The sequence below is a fragment of the Macaca nemestrina genome, chromosome 10, assembly GCF_043159975.1.
Source record: "Macaca nemestrina isolate mMacNem1 chromosome 10, mMacNem.hap1, whole genome shotgun sequence".
Classification (NCBI taxonomy): Eukaryota; Metazoa; Chordata; class Mammalia; order Primates; family Cercopithecidae; genus Macaca; species Macaca nemestrina.
Genome location: NC_092134.1, coordinates 117,063,068 through 117,082,860, shown reverse-complemented (window position 1 = coordinate 117,082,860; position 19,793 = coordinate 117,063,068). Strand labels below are relative to the sequence as shown.

General features: G+C 43.2%; 1 protein-coding gene across 1 annotated transcript in view; it reads right to left on the bottom strand.

Moving 5' to 3' along the window:
* Nucleotides 1-17,906, bottom strand: part of LOC105492127 (branched chain amino acid transaminase 1) — a 130,538-nt gene extending 112,632 nt beyond the window's left edge. The window contains exon 1 of the mRNA XM_011759067.3: nucleotides 17,773-17,906. Coding sequence (XP_011757369.2) covers nucleotides 17,773-17,778 — 6 coding nt within the window. The 5' untranslated portion in view covers nucleotides 17,779-17,906. The remainder of the gene's footprint in view (nucleotides 1-17,772) is intronic.
* Nucleotides 17,907-19,793: the final 1,887 nt, after the last annotated feature.

Here is a 19,793-nt window from a genome sequence, read left to right as displayed (position 1 = left end):
TCCCAGGGTGCTGAGATTACAGGTGTGCACACCACTGTGCCTGTCAACATTTGTTATTTTATTTAATCCTCACATCATCCATGAGAGGTGGGTTATACTATTACCACCATTTCACAAACAAAAAAACTGAGGCACAGTTTAATAACTTGCTGGGGGTCACTCAATAGCAAAGCTGGGGCTCACACACCTGCAGTCCAGTCCCAGTTTGTGCTTGTAACCATGTGTTATATGGCCTTTCCCTGCAAGGTGCAGGAGAGCTGCAACTTTACCTACTCTTCACCCTCTGATATGGTTTGGCTCTGTGCCCCTGCTCAAACCTCATGTGGAATTTTAATCCCCTCGTGTCAGGGGAGGAACCCGGTGGAAGGTGATTGGATCATGGGGGTGAACAGTGAGTGAGTTCTCACTTGAAGTGGCTGTTTTCTGGGGTATACACCAGGGGTTCATCCTCTCACGCCAGGAAAATACAGGACACAGACACACACAGGGAGTTTAGGAGCACAGGTTAATAGGCAGAAGAAGGAAAAAGGAAAACAGCTGTCTCTCTCTAGTAAGAGAAGGGAACTTCTGAGAGGAAAGACCGGCGGGTGGCGGATGCACCGGATTTTATAGTCAGGCTTGAGGAGGTGGTGTCTGATTTACATAGGGCTCACAGATTGGTTCAATCAGGTATGATGTTTACATAGCGCACTGGGAAGGCTGGTTGCCCCACCCTAATCTTATGTGCACGTGAATTCTCCTCTTGGTGGGCACCAGCTTGTCTGCACTTTACTGTACACTTGGCTGGCAGAGAAGGGAAGATAGAGCCGCCATCTTGAATGTGTCTGGTTCCTAGTTTCTGCCGGCATTCACTGGTGCAAGCTCCCAGCTTGCTGGTCTATGTATGCAGCTCGACTTTACAGGCTGCTCTTCCTTAGAAAATATTTTGGGTTTTCATTAAAAAGAAAAGCCTTACCAAGGACTCCCGTACCCTCACTATCTGCCTAAGTGATTTCTTAACTCCTATATCAGCCTAAGATCTGACGCTTTAAAAGTGTGGCACTTCCTCCTCCTCTCTGTCTCCTGCCACCATGTAAGATGTGCCTTGCTTCCCCTTCACCTTCTGTCATGATTTTAAGATTCCTGAGGCCTTTCTGGCCATGATGAACTGTAATTCAATTAAACCTCTTTTCTTTATAAATCACCCAGTCTCAGGTAGTTCTTTATAGCAGTGTGAAAATGGACCAATACATCCTCACAGCCTCAAGACCTCGAGCAGTGTCTGATGCTTACATAATGGGTACTCCTCAAATATTTGTTCAATAAATGCATTATAAGAATCTCAGTTATCCTGAGGCAAGAGAATATAAGAGGGTACACATTTTTCTTATTTTTTTGAGACAGAGTTTAACTCTTGTCAATGGAGTGCAGTGGTGTGATCTTGGCTCCCTGCAACCTCTGCCTCCCAGATTCAAGCGATTTTCCTGCCTTAGCCTCCCGCATAGCTGGGACTACAGGCACACACCACCATTTCCAGCTAATTTTTGTTTTTTGGTGTTTTTTTGAGATGGAGTCTCACTCTGTCGCCCAGGCTGGAGTACAGTGGCACGATCTCGGCTCACTGCAAGCTCCGCCTCCCGGGCTCATGTCGTTCTCCTGCCTCAGCCTCCTGAGTAGCTGGGACTACAGGTGCCCACCACCACACCCAGCTAATTTTTTTTTTTTTTTTTTTTTTTGTATTTTTAGTAGAGACGGGGTTTCACCATGTTAGCCAGGATGGTCTCGATCTCCTGACCTCGTGATCTGCCCACCTCGGCCTCCCAAAGTGCTGGGATTACAGGCATGAGGCACCATGCCCAGCCTAATTTTTGTATTTTTAGTAGAGAAAGGGTTTCACCATATTGGCCAGACTGGTCTCGAACTCCTGACCTCAGGTGATCCACCTGCCTCAGCCTCCCAAAATGCTGGTTACAGGGGGATACGAATTTTTCCTGCTTGGCTATCAGTTGTACCACTTGCCACATCTCAGTTTTTTCTACATTTTGGCACCAGCTGCTCTGGTTCTTCCAGTTTTAGGGTCTTTTGATCAAGATATTTTGGTTTCCTCTATAGAAACAAGGCTCCATAACATTCTTCTTCTTCTCTCTCTCTCTAATTAAGCTATTGCTGTATTAGCACTTCTAAGCTACCCAGTGACTGCAGGACATGACTGCCCCACCCTCTGGTCTGTGCCCAAGGTGAAATGGATGTGGTAATGATTCTTCCACGGACCAAGTGGATCCAGTGAGTTGCCTGTAGGACATCCAGAAGGCTCACTGACGGAGTGTTGTGGGAAAGAGCAGAAAGCTAGAAACCACCCCTCATTAGCTCTTTAGTCCAGAGAGGAATCCAGCATGCAAAAATGCAGAAAAAGATGATTTGTCCTCGAGTGGATATGAAGGCAGGGCATTCTGGAGAGAGTCAGGGAGATGGTCAGAGAGCTTAGGTGGCCAGGAAACAGAGCTCTCCATGTGTTTCCACTCATGGAATTAAGGAACTCAATACCAAGTCCCAACAGAATCAACTCATTCCTCTATATTTTCCCACACCCCTCCAGGCCCCGAGTCCAAGTCACCATCGTCTCTTCCCTGCATCCCTGCCACAGCCCCTAGCCTACGCCACAAGGAACTCACCCTTGGCTTCCTCTCCAGAGCACACTTTCCTGACAGTGAATCTTCTAATTTTAGCATCTTTTACAAATCAGGTATCTTGAGAATTTCCCAAGTCATCATGTCTTTGTTCCTTTTTCTTAACAGTTCCTACTGCGATTTATCCCTTTTTCCCTGGCATTTTACTATAAAACAGCAAGAGGAAACCAGGCTACACTTTGAAGACTTGACTTGGAAAGCTACGCCAAATATCCAAGTTCAAACAAATTCTGCTTTCCATGTAACCGTAAGACACAATTCCACAGTTTCATTCCACTGTATAACAAGGATCCTTTTTCCTCCAGTTTCCCTAAACATGTTCCCTAAAAAGGGTCCCTAAACAAACCTTTCTCAGCCTTCACCAACAACACATTATGAAAACCTACACTTCTACCAACCTTCTACAATGACTTTGATACTCTCTAAAACGAAACACATTTTCTTTACCACGCTCACTTCCAAGTCCTCACCAGCAGCACCTTTAATATCCCTACTTCTACTAACAGTCTTTCTAAGGCAAGCTAGGCTTTTCCTATCATGCTCCTCAAAATTCTTCCATATGTGGACCAACACTCAATTCAAAAGCCACTTCCACATTGTTTAGGTATTTGTTACCGTAGCACACCATTTCCAGGTACCAAAATCTGTATTCGTTTACTACTGCTGTTGTAACACATGACTGCAGACTTTGTGGCCTGAAAGTACACAAAATTATTCTGGTCTTTTTTTTTTTTTTTTTGACAAAGTCTCACTCTGTAGCCCAGACTGGAGTGCAGTGGCACAATCTCAGCTTACCGCAATCTCTACCTCCCGGGTTCAAGTGATTCTCCTTCCTCAGCCTCCCAAGTAGCTGGGTCTACAGGTGTGCACCACCACACTTGGCTAATTTTTGTATGTTTAGTACAGACAGGGTTTCACCATGTTGGCCAGGCTAGTCTCAAACTCCTGACCTCAAGTGATCTGCCTACCTTGGCCTCCCAAAGTGCTGGAATTACAGGCATGAGCCACCAGGCCCAGTGTTGAAACTACACAAAATTATTACCTTATGGTTCTGGAAGTTCCAAATCAAGGTTTCAGCAGAGCTGCATTCCTTCTGGAGGCTCTAGAGTGAGAATCTGTTTTCTTGGCTTTTCCAGCCTCTATAAGCCACCTGCATTCTTTGGCTCATCCTCATCCTCAGAGCAAGTAATGGAGCTCTTTAAATCTCAATCTCTCTCTCTCTCTGTCTCTCTCTCTCTCTCTCACACACACACACACACACACACACACACACACACACACCCCTTGCTTCCACTGTGGCATCTCCTTCTCTGATTCTGCTTCTGACCCAATGCCTCCCTCTTATAAAGACCCTACTGATTGTACTGGACCCATTTAGATAATCAAGGATAATCTCTCCATGTCAAGATCCATAACTTAATCACAATCTGCAAAAATCCCTTTTACCATGAAAGCTTCTAGGGATTAGGCTATGGGCCTCCTTGGGGGCTGTGATTCAGCCTACCACATTCACCAACCCCCTATTATGGGCCAAGCATTGGACGACATATTGTTGCACAGTGGTAAAAAACTGGACATGCTCTCTGCGCTCAAGAAATATATGGTCTAGTGGAAGAGTCAGATATCAATCCCAAAATCACATAAATAATCACCCCGATACAATCATTGCAAGTTGAGATGAGGGCGCTGAAGGCCTGGGAAACACGGGAGTCCCAAGTCTCTTTGAGGAAGTAGCATCCAATCTGAGGTTGGCAGGGTGATAAGGCACCGCTGGATGGGGACTCAGAAGACCTTCTAGGCAGAGGCATCAGCAAGTGCGGAGGCCCTGAAGAAAAACAGTTTGGGGGATGAGGGAGGTGGAAATGACAAAACAAGGTGAGACTGTAAAGATGAGAAGGACCAGATCCCTTGGGAACTTCTGGAGCACAGTGGGGACTTCGGGTTTTATTCAAAACCTAACAGGAAGAGGTTGAAGAGGTTTTTTGCTTAAAAAAACTTTTGTTGTTTTTTGTCTGTTTGTTTGTTTTTGAGACAGGGTGTCACTCCGTAGCCCAGGCTAGAGTGCAGTGACGTGATCACAGATCACTGCAGCTCCTCCTGGGCTCAAGTGATCCTCCCACTTCAGCCTCCCAAAGTGCTGGGATGACAGTGCTGGGGCTGTGAGTCACCATGCCCCACCGGGTTGAGGAGTTTTTAAAGCAGGTAACTGATGTGATCCCTCTGCCCTGGAGAACAAATTGGGTCCGAGAGACAAATGGGGATGAGAAAAAATGGAAACACATATATTCAGTGAAGAGAAGACAGTGGCCTAAACTGGGCACATTATAGTAGTTAAAATAGATAGGACTGCATAGACGTAAGATAAGTCTTGGGCCAAAAGTGACTCATAAGACTTGAAGGAATTTGGTGTATGATTCAAAGGTCTGGGATATGGCCATAGGTGTAGCTGGCATATGAGGAATGTAGCAAATTAACGGAAATGAGAAATTAAAGGGACTAAGATGCCACGAATGGGAACGGGCCATCCACATGCACCTTAAAATAAATGGGAAAACAGCACATAGGAGGGAAGAGAGGAGGTAAGTGCTAAAATCTACAGTGGATAATGGGGCCAGAGGGACTGGGATGTTTTCCAATGATGGTTAGAGGAAGAGAGAGCACAGACTGCTGGTCTGAGTAGCAGAGAGCAGATGCTATGCGAGGAGTCTCATGTGGAAACAGTACTGGGCAGGGTGAGGGCATCAGCCCCACTCCTGCCCTGGATGAGGGGCAGAGAAAATGAGCAGCCTCCACTTTAAAGATTGGCAGAGAAATGACCTCACCTAAGACCAGGAGGAGCAGGAAACATTTAGGGAAGATAAAGTGGAGTGTGGTAATATTGGTTGCAAAGGGTATTGTGGGCAGATTTGAGTGGGAGGGTCTATTGTGGGTCGAGTTAAGAAAGAAAATGCAGAGCATCAAGAGAGTGAAGGTGATGGGGACAATGTGGAAACAGTGACATGGGGAATTTAACTGGGTGCTGGGTTGCCAATGCTTTAAGTCCCAAGAGTGCATTCCGTGGGGGATGTTGGGTGGTTAGGCCTCTCTGTATTTACCAATGGGCTGGAAGGGAAGCCCAGCATGCTTTTCCTCAAAGTCTTCTATGATTAGGGAATGAGCAAGTGAGTCTGGGCCCGGGAGTGTGGGGTTGTGTAAAAGTGCTCTTACCGCCGCGTTCATCCGGTCTCCTTACGTGGTTCTGCTTAAATGTCACCTCCCAACACAGCCTTTCCACATACACAGAACCTTGTGCAGACTTCTACTGTAGCACCTACTATATGCACTCTCTTGCCTTTGCTATTTATTTATTTATTGAGATGCAGTCTTGCTCTGTCACCCAGGCTAGAGTACAGTGGTGCAATCTCGGCTCACTGCAGCCTCCACCTCCCAGGTTCAAGCAATTCTCTGCTTCAGCCTGCCGAGTAGCTGGGATTGCATTGCATGCCACCACACCCAGCTAATTTTTGTATGTTTAGTAGAAACGGGGCTTCACCATGTTGGTCAGGCTGGTCTCGAACTCCTTGCCTCAAGTGATCTGCCTGCCTCGGCCTCCCAAAGTGCTGGGATTATAGGCATGAGCCACTGCACCCGGCCACCTTTGCTTTTTTTGTATCTCTCCCTAAATAGAATTGTTTCTCAAGAGTGAGAATAATGCTTGAATTATTTCTGTTTTCCTATTACTGGGTACAAAGTCTGGTAGCCTTGGTAGGAGCTACATAAATGTTTAATTAAGTAAAACTTAGCCATTGTTTGCTGGTCATTATTGTACTATATATATGGTAGATTTGAAGAAAAGTTTAGACATTCTTCATATAATGTTTACTGTGAATCATTACAGTGTGTATACTGTGAAGTATACATATTATATTTAACTTGCTTTCTTAATAGATAATTTTCAGTTAGTTAAATTAAATACAACACTTTGGAAATATTGTCAAAAAATATGTTATTGTTCTTAACTAAAATTTGCTTAAATGGCCGGGTGCAGTGGCTCATGCCTGTAATCCCAGCACTTTGGGAGGCTGACGCAGGTGGACCACCTGAGGTCAGGAGTTCAAGATCAGCCTGGCTAGCGTGGCAGAACTCTGTCACTACTAAAAATACAAAAATTAGCCAAGCGTGGTGGCAGGCATCTGTAATCCCAGCTACTCGGGAGGCTGAGGAGAATCGCTTGAACCCGGGAGGCTGGAGATTGCAGTGAGCCGAGATCACACCACTGCACTCCAGCCTGGGTGACAGAGCAAGACTCTGTCTCAAAAATAAAAATAAAAATAACAAAATAAAATTTGCATAGGTACCAATATTTCAGATTTTCTTGATAATGGCTCTGGTGTCAAGCTAATTTCATTATAAGGCTTCAATTTTAATTCAATTTTGATTATAATAAACTCACATGTGTCAAAAATCAAATATATAAATATATACAGTGAAAGGCTCAGGGTGACTTACTTTCTATCTCTACCTGAGAGAGCTTACTGGTTCTTTCCTCAATTGTTTTCTTTTAATGTCATTATTTTTTACACCCAATGACTATGCAAATAACTTCCAATCTTTGTAATCACAAACAATGCTGCAATAAATAATCTTGTTCATAAGTCATTTCACATGTATACAAGTTAATATAAGGCACTTTTGATTAAACTAAATATTAACAATGATGTTGAATCATTAAATCTATTGCAAACTATGCAGTTACGTTAATATGGTTAAAACAGTCTCTCATTTCAAGCTTTGAAGTGTTGTCCTTGAATATCAAGTGGTAGACTGAAGTACTCCTGTACATACTGTTCTAAGAACATTGATCAAGAAGGAAGGTGCCAGTTAACCAGCAAATACAACATTAACACACTCAGTTATTAAGGAGCATAAACTTTATTGACATCCTACATCTATATATTCATGGAACTACTGATGTTATTAATAAAATATTTGCTGTATGGCCGGGCGTGGTGGCTCACGTCTGTAATCCCAGCACTTTGGGAAGCTGAGGCGTGCAGATCACCTGAGGTCGGGAGTTCAAGACCAGCCTGACAAACATGGAGAAACACTGTCTCTACTAAAAATACAAAATTAGCCACGCGTGGTGGTGCACGCCTGTAATCCCAGCTTCTCGGGAGGCTGAGGCAGGAGAATCGCTTGAACCCGGGAGGCAGAGGTTGCAGTGAGCTGAGATCACGTCATTGCACTCCAGCCTGGGTAAAGACAAGAGCAAAACTCCATCTCAAAAAGAGACAAGAGACAAGAGCAAAACTCCGTCTCAAAAAAACAAATAAAAAAATTTTTGCTCTAATGTTACTGAATTTTTAAAAGCCAGTTTAGTTAATATCATGCTTTATAACCAAGTAATGGTTATATGTTATATGATTAATGTTATATGATTTCTTTTAAATAAGCATAAAGACTCATGGAAAACTATCAGCAGAACCAACCATGAATGGTTGATGTGTATAACCAAAAGAAAAAGGAAATAAGTTATCAGGAGACTTTTGAAAGTAAATATAGTAGGTGCCAGAACTTTCCACAGGGAGTTTGAGAAATCCTTTTTCTCGAGGCATTTAAATGGAATAGAACCGAAAGCTAGAAAAATAAACTCAAAAGAACAATCCTTCTTCAGCAGAAGTAAAAGCTCAAAATGACCTAATAGATTTTTTCTTTCAAAATTCTAGGATTCAATGAACACTGCTCTAAGTGCCTCTTTTGTTGGATTTGTTTGTCAGGGTATGCATTCATTAGTTTGCTTAAAAACTGCATTGTTTGCAACAAAGAAAAACATGTTGAACAGTATCGGAATTGGTTAAGATTCCCAAACACATGACTTTGTTCTAGATTCTAAGACCATTCCAAGGATGTTTGCCTTTACATACTGCCTTAATCTGAAAACTAGTGATTGAACAGTCTGGCATTACTGAGGTTGTTCATTATGATTTTTGTGGTGTTCAGTTTACATTCCTATGTAGCATCTTTTTGTATGAATTTTCCTACAATCAATTTAAAATCAACCAGCTGTGTGGTTTGCCAGTAGATACATATAGCAGCTATATGAGTTTGGCAATAGGCATTAAGACCATGTAAATACTTTACTTTTCTCTGTGTTTTTATAACACTCTATCTTTTGGAAACCAATTAAAGCTTTAACGAAATCCAAGTGTGGAAAGATCTATGTACTGTTCAAAAACAGAGAAGTATAAAACAGAATCAATTAATCTGAATCTTGAAAGTTCAGAAACAGGCGCTCGATTTAACTCAACTAGTATCTGTAAAGCACCAACAATGGTGCAAGGTTCATGCCAGAGTAGAAGAAAAGGTAAGTGCAGAGGAGTTGCAGCGTATGATCAATATCTTATTAGTGCAAGGTTCATGCTAGAACAGAGGAAAAGATAATAAGCACAGTGGAATGAAAGCATTGATCAGTATCTTATTTCCTGACTTCAAAATGTAAATCTATGCACACCTTCCCACCTTTCGCCCATGTTCATTCCACTGCAAAAACATGATCACTGTTCTCACAAGGTGTCTGGGGAGTGGGCTGCATGGTGAGCAATGTGGTGCAAATTATAGATAGGATGGAGGGAATTAAAAACCAGTAAATGTAAATATAAGAACTCATTTTGAGGTAGATCAAATCCTCTATTATGACCAGAGAAATGCATGCACATAGAAGAGGTGTAGGTCGATTTTAAAAGGTCTCAGGCACTAAGCCAAACTCAGGAGACAATGGGGAAGCCATCGATTTTGAGTGGTGGAGTGAGATCGAACAGCACGTAATGAAAATTAAGCTTCAGACCAATTGGGAGACTTCTGGAATAATTCAAGCAAGAAGTAGTGAGAGCATAAACCAGTATGCATGGCAATGGGAAAGAGAGAACTTGTAGTTTCAGAGAAGACAGAGTCCACAGGACATGGTACCTGATTGAATATGTAGAATAAGAGAATAAGAAAGAAGTAAAAGATGGTTGGCTGGGCGTGGTGGCTCACACCTGTAAACCCAGCACTTTGGAAGCTCGAGGCGGGCGGATTACTTGAGGTCAAGAGTTCTAGACCAGCCTGGCCAACATGGTGAACCTCATCTCTACTAAAAATACAAAAATACAAAGCCGGGTGTGGTGGTGGGCACCTGTAATCCCAGCTACTGGGGAGGTGTGGGGAAAAGAAAGATCAGACTGTTCTGTGCCTATATAGAAAGAAGTAGACATAAGAGACTCCATTTTGTTCTGTATTTGAGATGCTGTTAATCTGTGACCCTACCCCCAACCTTGTCCTTGCAAGAGACATGTGCTGTGGTGACTCAAGGTTTAACGGATTTTGGGCTGTGCAGGGTGTGCTTTGTTAAACAAGTGCCTGAAGGCAGTACGCTTGTGAAAAGTCATCACCATTCTCTTAATCTCAAGTACCCAGGGACACGTACACTGCCAAAGGTGCAGGGACCTCTGCCTAGGAAAGCTAGGTATTGTCCAAGGTTTCTCCCCATGTGATAGTCTGAAATATGGCCTCGTGGGAAGGGAAAGACCTGATCGTCCCCCAGCCTGACACCCATGAAGGGTCTGTGCTGAGGAGGACTAGTACAAGAGGAAAAAAGGCCTCTTGGCAGTTGAGATAGAGAAAAGCATCTGTCTCCTGCCCGTCCCTGGGCAATGGAACATCTCGGTGTAAAACCCGATTGTATGTTCTGTTTACTGAGAAAGGAGAAAACCGCCTTAGGGTGAAAGGTGGGACTTGCTAGCACAATGCTGCTCTTTATGCACTAAAAAGGTTTATGGAGATGTTTGCATATGCATATCAAAACACAGCACTTTTCCTTAAACTTCACAGAGATCTTTATTCACATGTCTTACTGCTGACCTTCTCCCTACGATGATCCTATTATCCTGCCACTTCCCTTTTTCTGAGATGGTAAAGATAATGATCAATAAATACTGAGGGAACTCAGAGACCGGTGCTGGCATGGGTCCTCTGTATGCTGAGCGCCGGTCCCCTGGGCCCACTTTTTCTTTCTCTATACTTTGTCTCTGTGTCTCATTTCTTTTCTCAAGTCTCTTGATCCACCTAACGAGAAACGCCCACAGGTGTGGAGGGGCAGGCCACCCCTTCAGGGAGGCTGAGGCAGGAGAATTGCTTGAACCCAGGAGATGGAGGTTGCAGTGAGCCAAAATCGTACCACTGCACTCCAGCCGGGGCAAGAGAAACACTCTGCCTCAAAAAAAAAGGATGACTGGTCTTGGGCCAAATATACACCCTTCCTACAATCAGCTGTGGCTAAGGTGGGGTCAGGTCACCTGCTAGGAACATGGCCATATTGGCCTTCTCCTTAGACAGGTACTACAGGTAGGGGAAATTATCTAAGTGGGAAGTAGGAAGGCTAGGCACCCCAAACTCCTACACTCCACTAAGAAATTGCATATTAACCTTGGCTAAGAAAACACCCACACACACTTCCAAACTAGTTGAAGATCAAAGAAACTGGGGTGCAGATGGTATGAACCGAGTTCTATTCTGTGACTATACACCTTAGATCTTGATGAGATGAAACAAAGAAGAAAGTGATAACTTACGTGCTGTGAACAAACAAACCATTGGTTGTTTATCTCGAACTAAAAGGCAAGTGATTGGAGATTTTCAACATTCAAATGGCAGCGTGAAGATTCTGCTTATATAGTTTCATATCTAAGCTGACTGCAAAGGCAAGAGCCAATAGCTCTCCACTGCTCTGAAAAATAAATCATTTCAGTCTTTTCTACCTATCTTCCATGCTATATGCCCTCTATTATCCTGGCTTTAATAACCAGTAATTTAGATATAAAACTTTGTGTCTAAATGTGTTTGTACATTTCGCAAAAGACTGGCCATACTTTTCACAAGATTTACAAACCGGCCAGGTGCAGTGACGATGCCTGTAATCCCAGCACTTTGGAGGCCAAGGTGGGTGGATCACTGGAGCCCAGGAGTTCAAGACCAGCCAGCACAACATGGAGAAACCCCATCTCTACAAAAAAATACAAAAATTTGCCGGGCGTGGTGGCACATGCCTGTGGTCCCAGCTACTCAGGGGGTTGAGGCAGGAAGATCATTTGAGCCCAGGAGGTTGAAGCTGAAGTAAGCCATGATTGCACCACTGCACTCCAGCCTAGGTGACAGAAAGAGACCCTAACTGGGGGGGAAAAAAAAAAAAAAATTACAAAGCGGTGTCAGACCCAAGAAAGCCTAGAACCTGGAGAGATCAATAGCACAATAGACTAGGAGTCTGTCTACTTTCTCATTTTGCTCTTTTATTTGTATTATTTATTTATTTATTATTAAGCAATTCTAGTAAGTTTTCTGATGCTTTCCTTAGAAGAATGTTTTCAGTTAAAGTAGTTTGCAGCCGGGCACGGTGGCTCACGCCTGTAAGCCGACCACTTTGGGAGGCCGAGGCGGGTGGATCATGAGGTCAGGAGATCGAGACCATCCGGGCTAACACGGTGAAACCGCGTCTCTACTAAAAATACAAAAAATTAGCTGGGCATGGTGGCGGGCACCTGTAAGGAGGCTGAGGCAGGAGAATGGTGTGAACCTGGGAGGCGGAGCTTGCAGTGAGCCGAGATCGCACCACTGCACTGCAGCCTGGGCAACAGAGCAAGACTCCGTCTTAAAAAAAATAAATAAATAAAAACTAGTTTGCATGACACTTAGAAAATGGAAAGCAAAAGCACCAGTTAAGCAAGGAAGTCCTCCCTCAAACCTGCACGTGTTTCTTCTATAAACACCAGCACTATTCTTGTACGTATACAGAGCACCCACTGACACTGAAAACCATGGAACCCTGAGTCATGTGTTATGCTTCCCCGTGTAGACTTTGCAGCTGTCTTTTAACTCTACCTTTTATCTTCAAAGTTCAAGGAAACATTTATTATGATTTCAAATTCCTGAACTCACATGTAGTCCTAAAGTCAAAACAATATAACTTGGTATCTAAATCAACTGAAATGAAATGAAATGCACTTGGCAAAATCACCCTTTTATGTAGTGGTGGAATGCTAACAACTGCCCTGTGACCATCCTGTGCAAATCCACCCTTGGCCTCATCCCAGGATATACCCAAACTTCGTCTCAGCTGTGTCTCTGTCAGTCACGTTAAGAGACAGTTGTGGAATGTTTGGTCTAGAATATCCCAACAGGTGCTCCTTCCGTCTCGATTTCTATGGAGTCAAATAGAATTTGATCTGTAATCCTATGTCCAGGCTTCCTAAGTCTTCCTAAAGCAGATATCCATTTATAGTCAAAACAGCAAAAACAGTTCTCACACTGAGAGACAAACTGTAAATGCAATTGATCAAACATTCAAATCTACACATCGAAATAAAGAACTGACAAATGAATTGGTTCTTTTTAGATTAAAGACTATTCTTAATGGAGCTAGCTGGGTTTCACAAGTATTTCACAACTTTCAATCAAAAAGAGCCAATGTTTTTCAGCATGACTTCGGATTATTACTTGTAATTTCCTCTATTTTTTTCTTTATTGATCTTCCCTGTTTCCATTCCTCCATTTTCCTGTATTTTTGCGACATAACTATCTCTTTCTTTTAGATTTTATTTTTCCCATTAATTACTGAACACAAGAAAAATGTTTCGCAAAATAGTCTTTCCCACCAAAAACGTATGACAGTAGAAAAATGTTTATGTGACATGCTATGCTGTATTCATAAGGTAGTCTAATTTCTAAGCTATTTTAAGGATATGAGTACTCAATTTTTAGGGGAAAGATAATTTAGCTTTGTAGACTTCAGAGGACAAATTATAAGCATAGTTGAAATTGATGCCTGAACCCTGGTGTTCCAGGAAAGATAGATTCTCCTTTGCCTTCACCATTGACATTGTGAGTCACCGACAAGGTCTTATGATGAAACTGTTTACCAATATTTGCAAAGTTGAGTTTATGAATAAAAGCACGTAAATGCTTAATTTGAAACATTTAAAAAATGTGAGTTGCACCTCACATTTATGTCTTGGCTGAACTGCATACAATCCCATTACAGTGGCCTTAGTTGAATGGACAGAGGCTCCGGAAAGGCCATCAGTAGGAACATTTACCATATGTCAGGTGAAATGTATAGACCGTTTGGACAGCTGTTAAGGGGATAATGTTACAATACAAAGGCTGCCTATATTTTTGACCACAAAATGAGCAGATCAGCCATCGTTTCTGTCAGGCCTCTGAGCCCAAGCCAAGCCATCGCATCCCCTGTGACTTGCACGTATACACCCAGATGGCCTGAAGTAACTGAAGAATTACAAAAGAAGTGCAAATGCCCTGCCTCGCCTTCACCGATGACATTCCACCACAAAAGAAGTGAAAATGGCCGGTCCTTGCCTTAAGCGATGATATTATCTTGTGAAATTCCTTTTCCTGGCTCATCCTGGCTCAAAAAGCTCCCCCACTGAGCACCTTGTAACCCCTACTCCTGCCCGCCAGAGAACAACCCCCCTCTGACTGTAATTTTCCTTTACCTCCTATAAAACGGCCCCACCCTTATCTTCCTTCGCTGACTCTCTTTTCGGACTCAGCCCGCCTGCACCCAGGTGAAATAAACAGCCATGTGGCTCACACAAAGCCTGTTTGGTGGTCTCTTCACACGGACGTGCATGACAGTTTCCTCCTGTGCTCAAAAAGAATGATAGCACATGCCTGTAATCCCAGCACTTTAGGAGGCTGAGATGGGCAGATCGCTTGAGGCCAGTAGTTCCAGACCAGCCTGGCCAACATGGCAAAACTCTGTCTCTACAAAAAAATACGAAAATTAGCTGGGTGTGGTGGTAATCCCAGCTTCTCAGGAGGCTGAGGCACAAGAATTGCTTGAACCTAGGAGGTGGAGGTTGCAGTGAGTAGAGATCACTCTGCAGCACTCCAGCCTGAGCAACACAAGTGAGATTCTGTCAAAATAAATAAATAAATAAATAGAGAGAGAGAGAGAGAGAGAGAGAGAGAGAGAGAGAGAGAGAGAGAAAGGAAAGAAAAAAGAATGACAGCATCAGATAGAAACTAGAGTATACCCAGGACAATTATGTCTGTAGTGGAAGGTCCCAGATTCTCACTCTCCAATATAGTAACCAAACCTTCCTGAGCATAAGGTTGATCATGCCACTGGGTTTCCCTGGGGTGGGTGTCTGTTATTTAAAGAAATTGTGATTACCGACACTAAAGGGAAACAGAAAGTTGTTTATTTTCCAACTTCCTATACCAATTGAGAAGAGGCCATTTAAAGAAGCTGGCAACCTGAAACCCCAAAAGATGTAACTAGTCGAAAGGCTCAAGATAGCCACCATTTAGAAACAATCTTTCATTTATGCACAGAAATAATTTACTCATAAGCCCAGCCCTCTCAGTTAGGTTAATAACACCACTCTCAGCTTTCCAGCTATTTACTTCCCTTGCTTTATTTCTAGAAAGGAGAATAAGGAACAAAATATATAATTATGAAAACAATTGGAATGTCAGCCTACAGACAAAACTGAGACAAAATTTATATAAGGAGAGAGTACACTGAAGTCATATTTGAGGACTGCAACCAAGGAAACACCAAATCAAGTTGCCCTGAATATATACAGCAGTTACTAGTGGGTTTTTAAAAGAAAAAAGAGGCAGTTTCTAAGTTGTTTGAGAAGAATTTATATTAAAATAACATAAACTATATAAACTATTGATAGGCTAAACATTGTTTTTTGTATCACAAATTCCAGGAACATAATGAGTGAGGCAGTCAGTCAGGAACAAAACGTCTTTAAATAATTGCTCCCGTGCATGGCTACAGGGGGTGTGGCTGAAGTGTCACACTCCTGTGTCTCTGGGCCTGATAAATTGTGTAGCCTTCACAAAGCTCAGATCGCCCTGAGCTATTTTTCTTTTTTCAGAGAGTTGCGCAACTCCTGTCAGAAAGCACCTCTTGGTTTTAGTTCACAGTACAAACCTCAGTTGTGATCAAATGTTTTCAACTTCCTTTCATAATAAGGTTTTAAACTCATTTCAAATAACTAGATCTGGTTCTAATGGGCTGAAAAGCAAGAGAAATTCTTGCGTACAAATGGAAAAAGCTCTTTTTCCCCCTTTCTCTCTGTACTTCTGAAATCAAATGAAATTACTCATTATTGACACTTATCAGAAGAAAATATCGACCAGCATTAAATTCTTGTCCTCCTCAACCCCCACCTCTTTTTTTCTTTTTTCTAACCACCACCCTTTTGTTAGGCCAGCTTAACTAGCTTTATATCTCTGAGCCTAGCCTGAGGGACCACATCCTGTGTCTGGAATGTAAAACCCCTCTTCCCACTAGGCCTCCGGTCTTCCCTACACACACACACACACACACACACACACACACACACACACAGAGACTTCCCTTGCCTCCATCCCATTCACATGTGTATTATTTTTAAATCTCCATCTAAATTTATTAAGTCATAATACAGACTTACCATTTTTGTACACATGCTACTCAGTGTATACGCTATGTTCCTTATCCAGTTGCCCATTCTGTATGTGTCCATCTTAAAATACAAGCTCATGCATGACTCAAGCCTGGAGAATTTGCTGAGGACAAAGGCAGTCAAGATGCCATGTGCAAATAACATTTTTTTTTTAAATTAAGCTTGTGATAGCAATACATATTTAAGAGGTAAGTGGAAAGATGTTTGAAATATTGTGATAAAACTAACTTAACGGAACCTCCCATACTTCTTCGATCACACCTAGAATACAATCGTTTCTTTCTTAATCTTAGGAAATATCAGGGAACAGAAAAGAGACAACTTGTAGGTATCTAGTTTCCCATGTTATAAAAGTACCTTGTGAAAGGGACAGGGGTTTTTGGACCTACAAAAATGCGTCATCAGCCACAACTCCACATGGACAGGAAAAAGCTGCAAAAGCAAGACTGTTCATTCTTTTAGTTTTCTCCTTTTACTTACTAAAGCTATAATCAACTAAAGTGTGTTTTTCATCTAAAATGAAACAAGCATGAGGAAGCCAGAAATAGAACCTCTAACTATAGAAGAAAGGTTGCATGATCTCTGTTGAATACAAAATACACAGTTTCCACTCGGTTACTGTTTAACTGTAGTGAAAGTTTTTGTTTGGAACAAACGCACTATTTACATATTATTTCTTCTAACTGAAACTATGGTCTGGGATGGGTTGTAGATAAGAGCAGTTTAGAACCATGCTTCATCTCCCTCCTTCGAAACTCCGAAACGTGGCTTTATTTCTACCACAAGTTCAGATTGCATTATGGTCATCTCAATTCCAAAATATTAGATGGCAAGAATATCTGCCCATCCTTCACTTTCCTTAGAAAACGTTGTTCTTCGGATTTTAAATGCGATTGCAGTTTTCCAGTGTGTGAAACCAGGAAAGCAAAACACTCAGCGATGTACATACCTACACCTAAATCATCAGAAATAATAGGCAGCTAGGCTAATTATCCTTGATTAGCAAGATCAGAGCCGTAAGGGTGCTCACTGGTTTAACAAATGAATGCCCTTAGGCGTCTATCATTTGTAACTCCTAGAAGCTTTAATTTCCACAAGAAACAAAATAAGACAAGCCTTCTGCTTTTAACAGCGAAAAGACCGTTTTCCCTCCCCTCTCCACCCGGGTCAACTCTTCCAGCCGCTCCCTCCTGCATCACACACACGCTGCAGGAAAGCCCATTTACAGCCCGGGACATCCCCAGACCTCCTCTCCAAACTTCCCCACCTCCTGTGCATAGGAGAAACTGACAGAAGCCCCCACTTCCTTTCCAAACTTCACAAGCAGGGGTGGGAGCTGTAGCAGCCTTTTACCTCCGTTTCCAAAAGCGAATGTGAAAAAGTTCGAGAAGGCACATCCTGCGAGCGGAGGTTAAACCGAAATCTGAACAGAATGCACTGTCCCTGCAAACTACGACTGATAAAAAAGATATTGCAGACGTTTGCGGGGGGTATAAGCCATGGTTGTCTCGCCTTCCTCCCCTCCCTACCAACTGTGTTTCTTGGAGAAATCGCCGGTTCGATTCATGCACACATTTTTGTAAAACACAGACAAAATCCTAAGTAGTTACCTTCATTGTTCCGTCGGCCACGAGGGAAGCTGGAGCTGAGCGGAGGGCAAATCCCAAGGGTCGCAGCCCCTGACCGCGTGGACCGGGTCTGCGGCTGCAGAGCGCAGTTCCGGCTGCGGCAAGACCTGGGGCAGTGCCCGAGGCGGCGGCGAGTACACGTGGCGGGCGGGATTGCAGACCCGCCCTCTCGCGGCGGAGACTCGCGACTTAGCAGATTGCATCAGCAGGAAGACACTCAGGCTACTCCCCCAGGCCGCCCCCAGATGGTGGAGTCTCTTCCCAGCCCGAAGATTCGGAGCCAGGGCCCAGCCCCTAGCCTCACTCACTGCTCACTCCTGGGATGCAGGGCGGAGGTGCCAGCGTTGCAAGCAAGTGACACGGTTACCCCCAATCAGTCTCTGTAGGTGCGTACCCGAGTGTGGGAATGCCTGTGTAACATTTATATGGGGAAGTCAAGGAGAAGGAGGAAAGAAACAGATCAGAGGTCAAATGTGATTGCCATTCCCTCATCACTGGCTCCTGCCCACCTCTCTACTGTCCCCAAAGTCACTTTGCTGCATGTTGATAGGACCATGGCACAATCCTGCCCAAAATTATACATGTATCCCCCGCGGCTACTTTAAATGTACTTTTGCAATAGTCAAGAACATGTGCCTGGTTTGCCAACCTCTTTCCTGGAGTTCCTTAGTCCACCCTCAAATATAACCATTTTTGCCAATTTATTATGTACATGGGGGAACATTTTTCATCCTTTAATTTGAGCATATAAAATTCTTTATAATGTGAAAGTCCCCTGTATGTTCCCTCCCCACATCTATACAAAGCTCTAGGATTGCTACTTTTCCGTGTCCAGCTCCTAGGTCAGCCTCCATGACTGCTTAAGTGTGCAGCTGGTTGACCTCCGCTCCCTCTCTGTCAAGCTGGCAAACTCCTATTTTTATAAATTTCAACCCAAGCCTTTGCTGTGGAAGCTGCCTCTGATGCCCTCAAACAGAATTGGGCCCTTCGTCTATGTGCTGCACTTTGTCCATATCCTTTCTCAAAATCAATTATTTTATTTTATTATTTTTTAATAGAGACGGGGTCTCACTAAATTGGCCAAGCTGGTCTTGAACTCCTGGCCTCAGCAATCCCCTCACCTCAGCCTCCCAAATTGCTGGGATTACAGATGTGAGCCACTATGCCCAGCTTCTTAATTTTACTTTAATTATTTGTTTGCACAGTTGTCACTTCAGTGGATTATGAGATTCTTAAGGGCAGATCCTTTGTCATATTTATCTCCCATACTGAGTGGCCTGCCTTGGAAGAGAGGGAGTGTTGAAAACAAATGTGTCAGTGCTTAATGACTGTTGGTCAGGTGAATGAATGGTGACATTATGTGTTCAACAAATGTACTGAGTGATTTCTACATGCTAGGCTGATGTATAATAGTGGTGTGTAATCTGAAATGTCTCAAAATGGAGCCATTTATGACAAGGAGATTCAGCCTCCAGTGAAATTGTTGACCCCTCAAAGTGATAAGCATATGTCTGGTGGACTGAGGTGATAAGATAACACCTGCTGTGGCCTGGCACCATTGGCAAGAGAGTAGAGAGAGGCAGCTGAGATAATGGCTATGGGCACTTGCAGACGGCCGTGAAAACCGAAAAGTAATGAAAACCTGAAAGTAACTGACCACAGCCAAAATGCTTGCAGAAGTTCTGCCCCTGAGAACTCTGAATCTGTAAGCATTTAATCAGCCATTGAGTCCTTGTGAACCCTCCTGGCCCCCGTCAGCATAAGCACAGCTAGATAGATTTGAACCTGACACTGACATGAGACGGGCAATGTGCAAAATGCTAGGGACTGAGTGAGAAACAACAAAAATGTTCTTACCCTCATGAAGCTTATATACTAGTGTGAGAAACAGAAAGTAAACTTTAAATCTGGTAGCAAAATGTCTATCCACTGAGGAATGAGTAAATAAAACATGGTATAATCCATACAACGGAATATTATTATATTCCACAATAAAAAGAAAT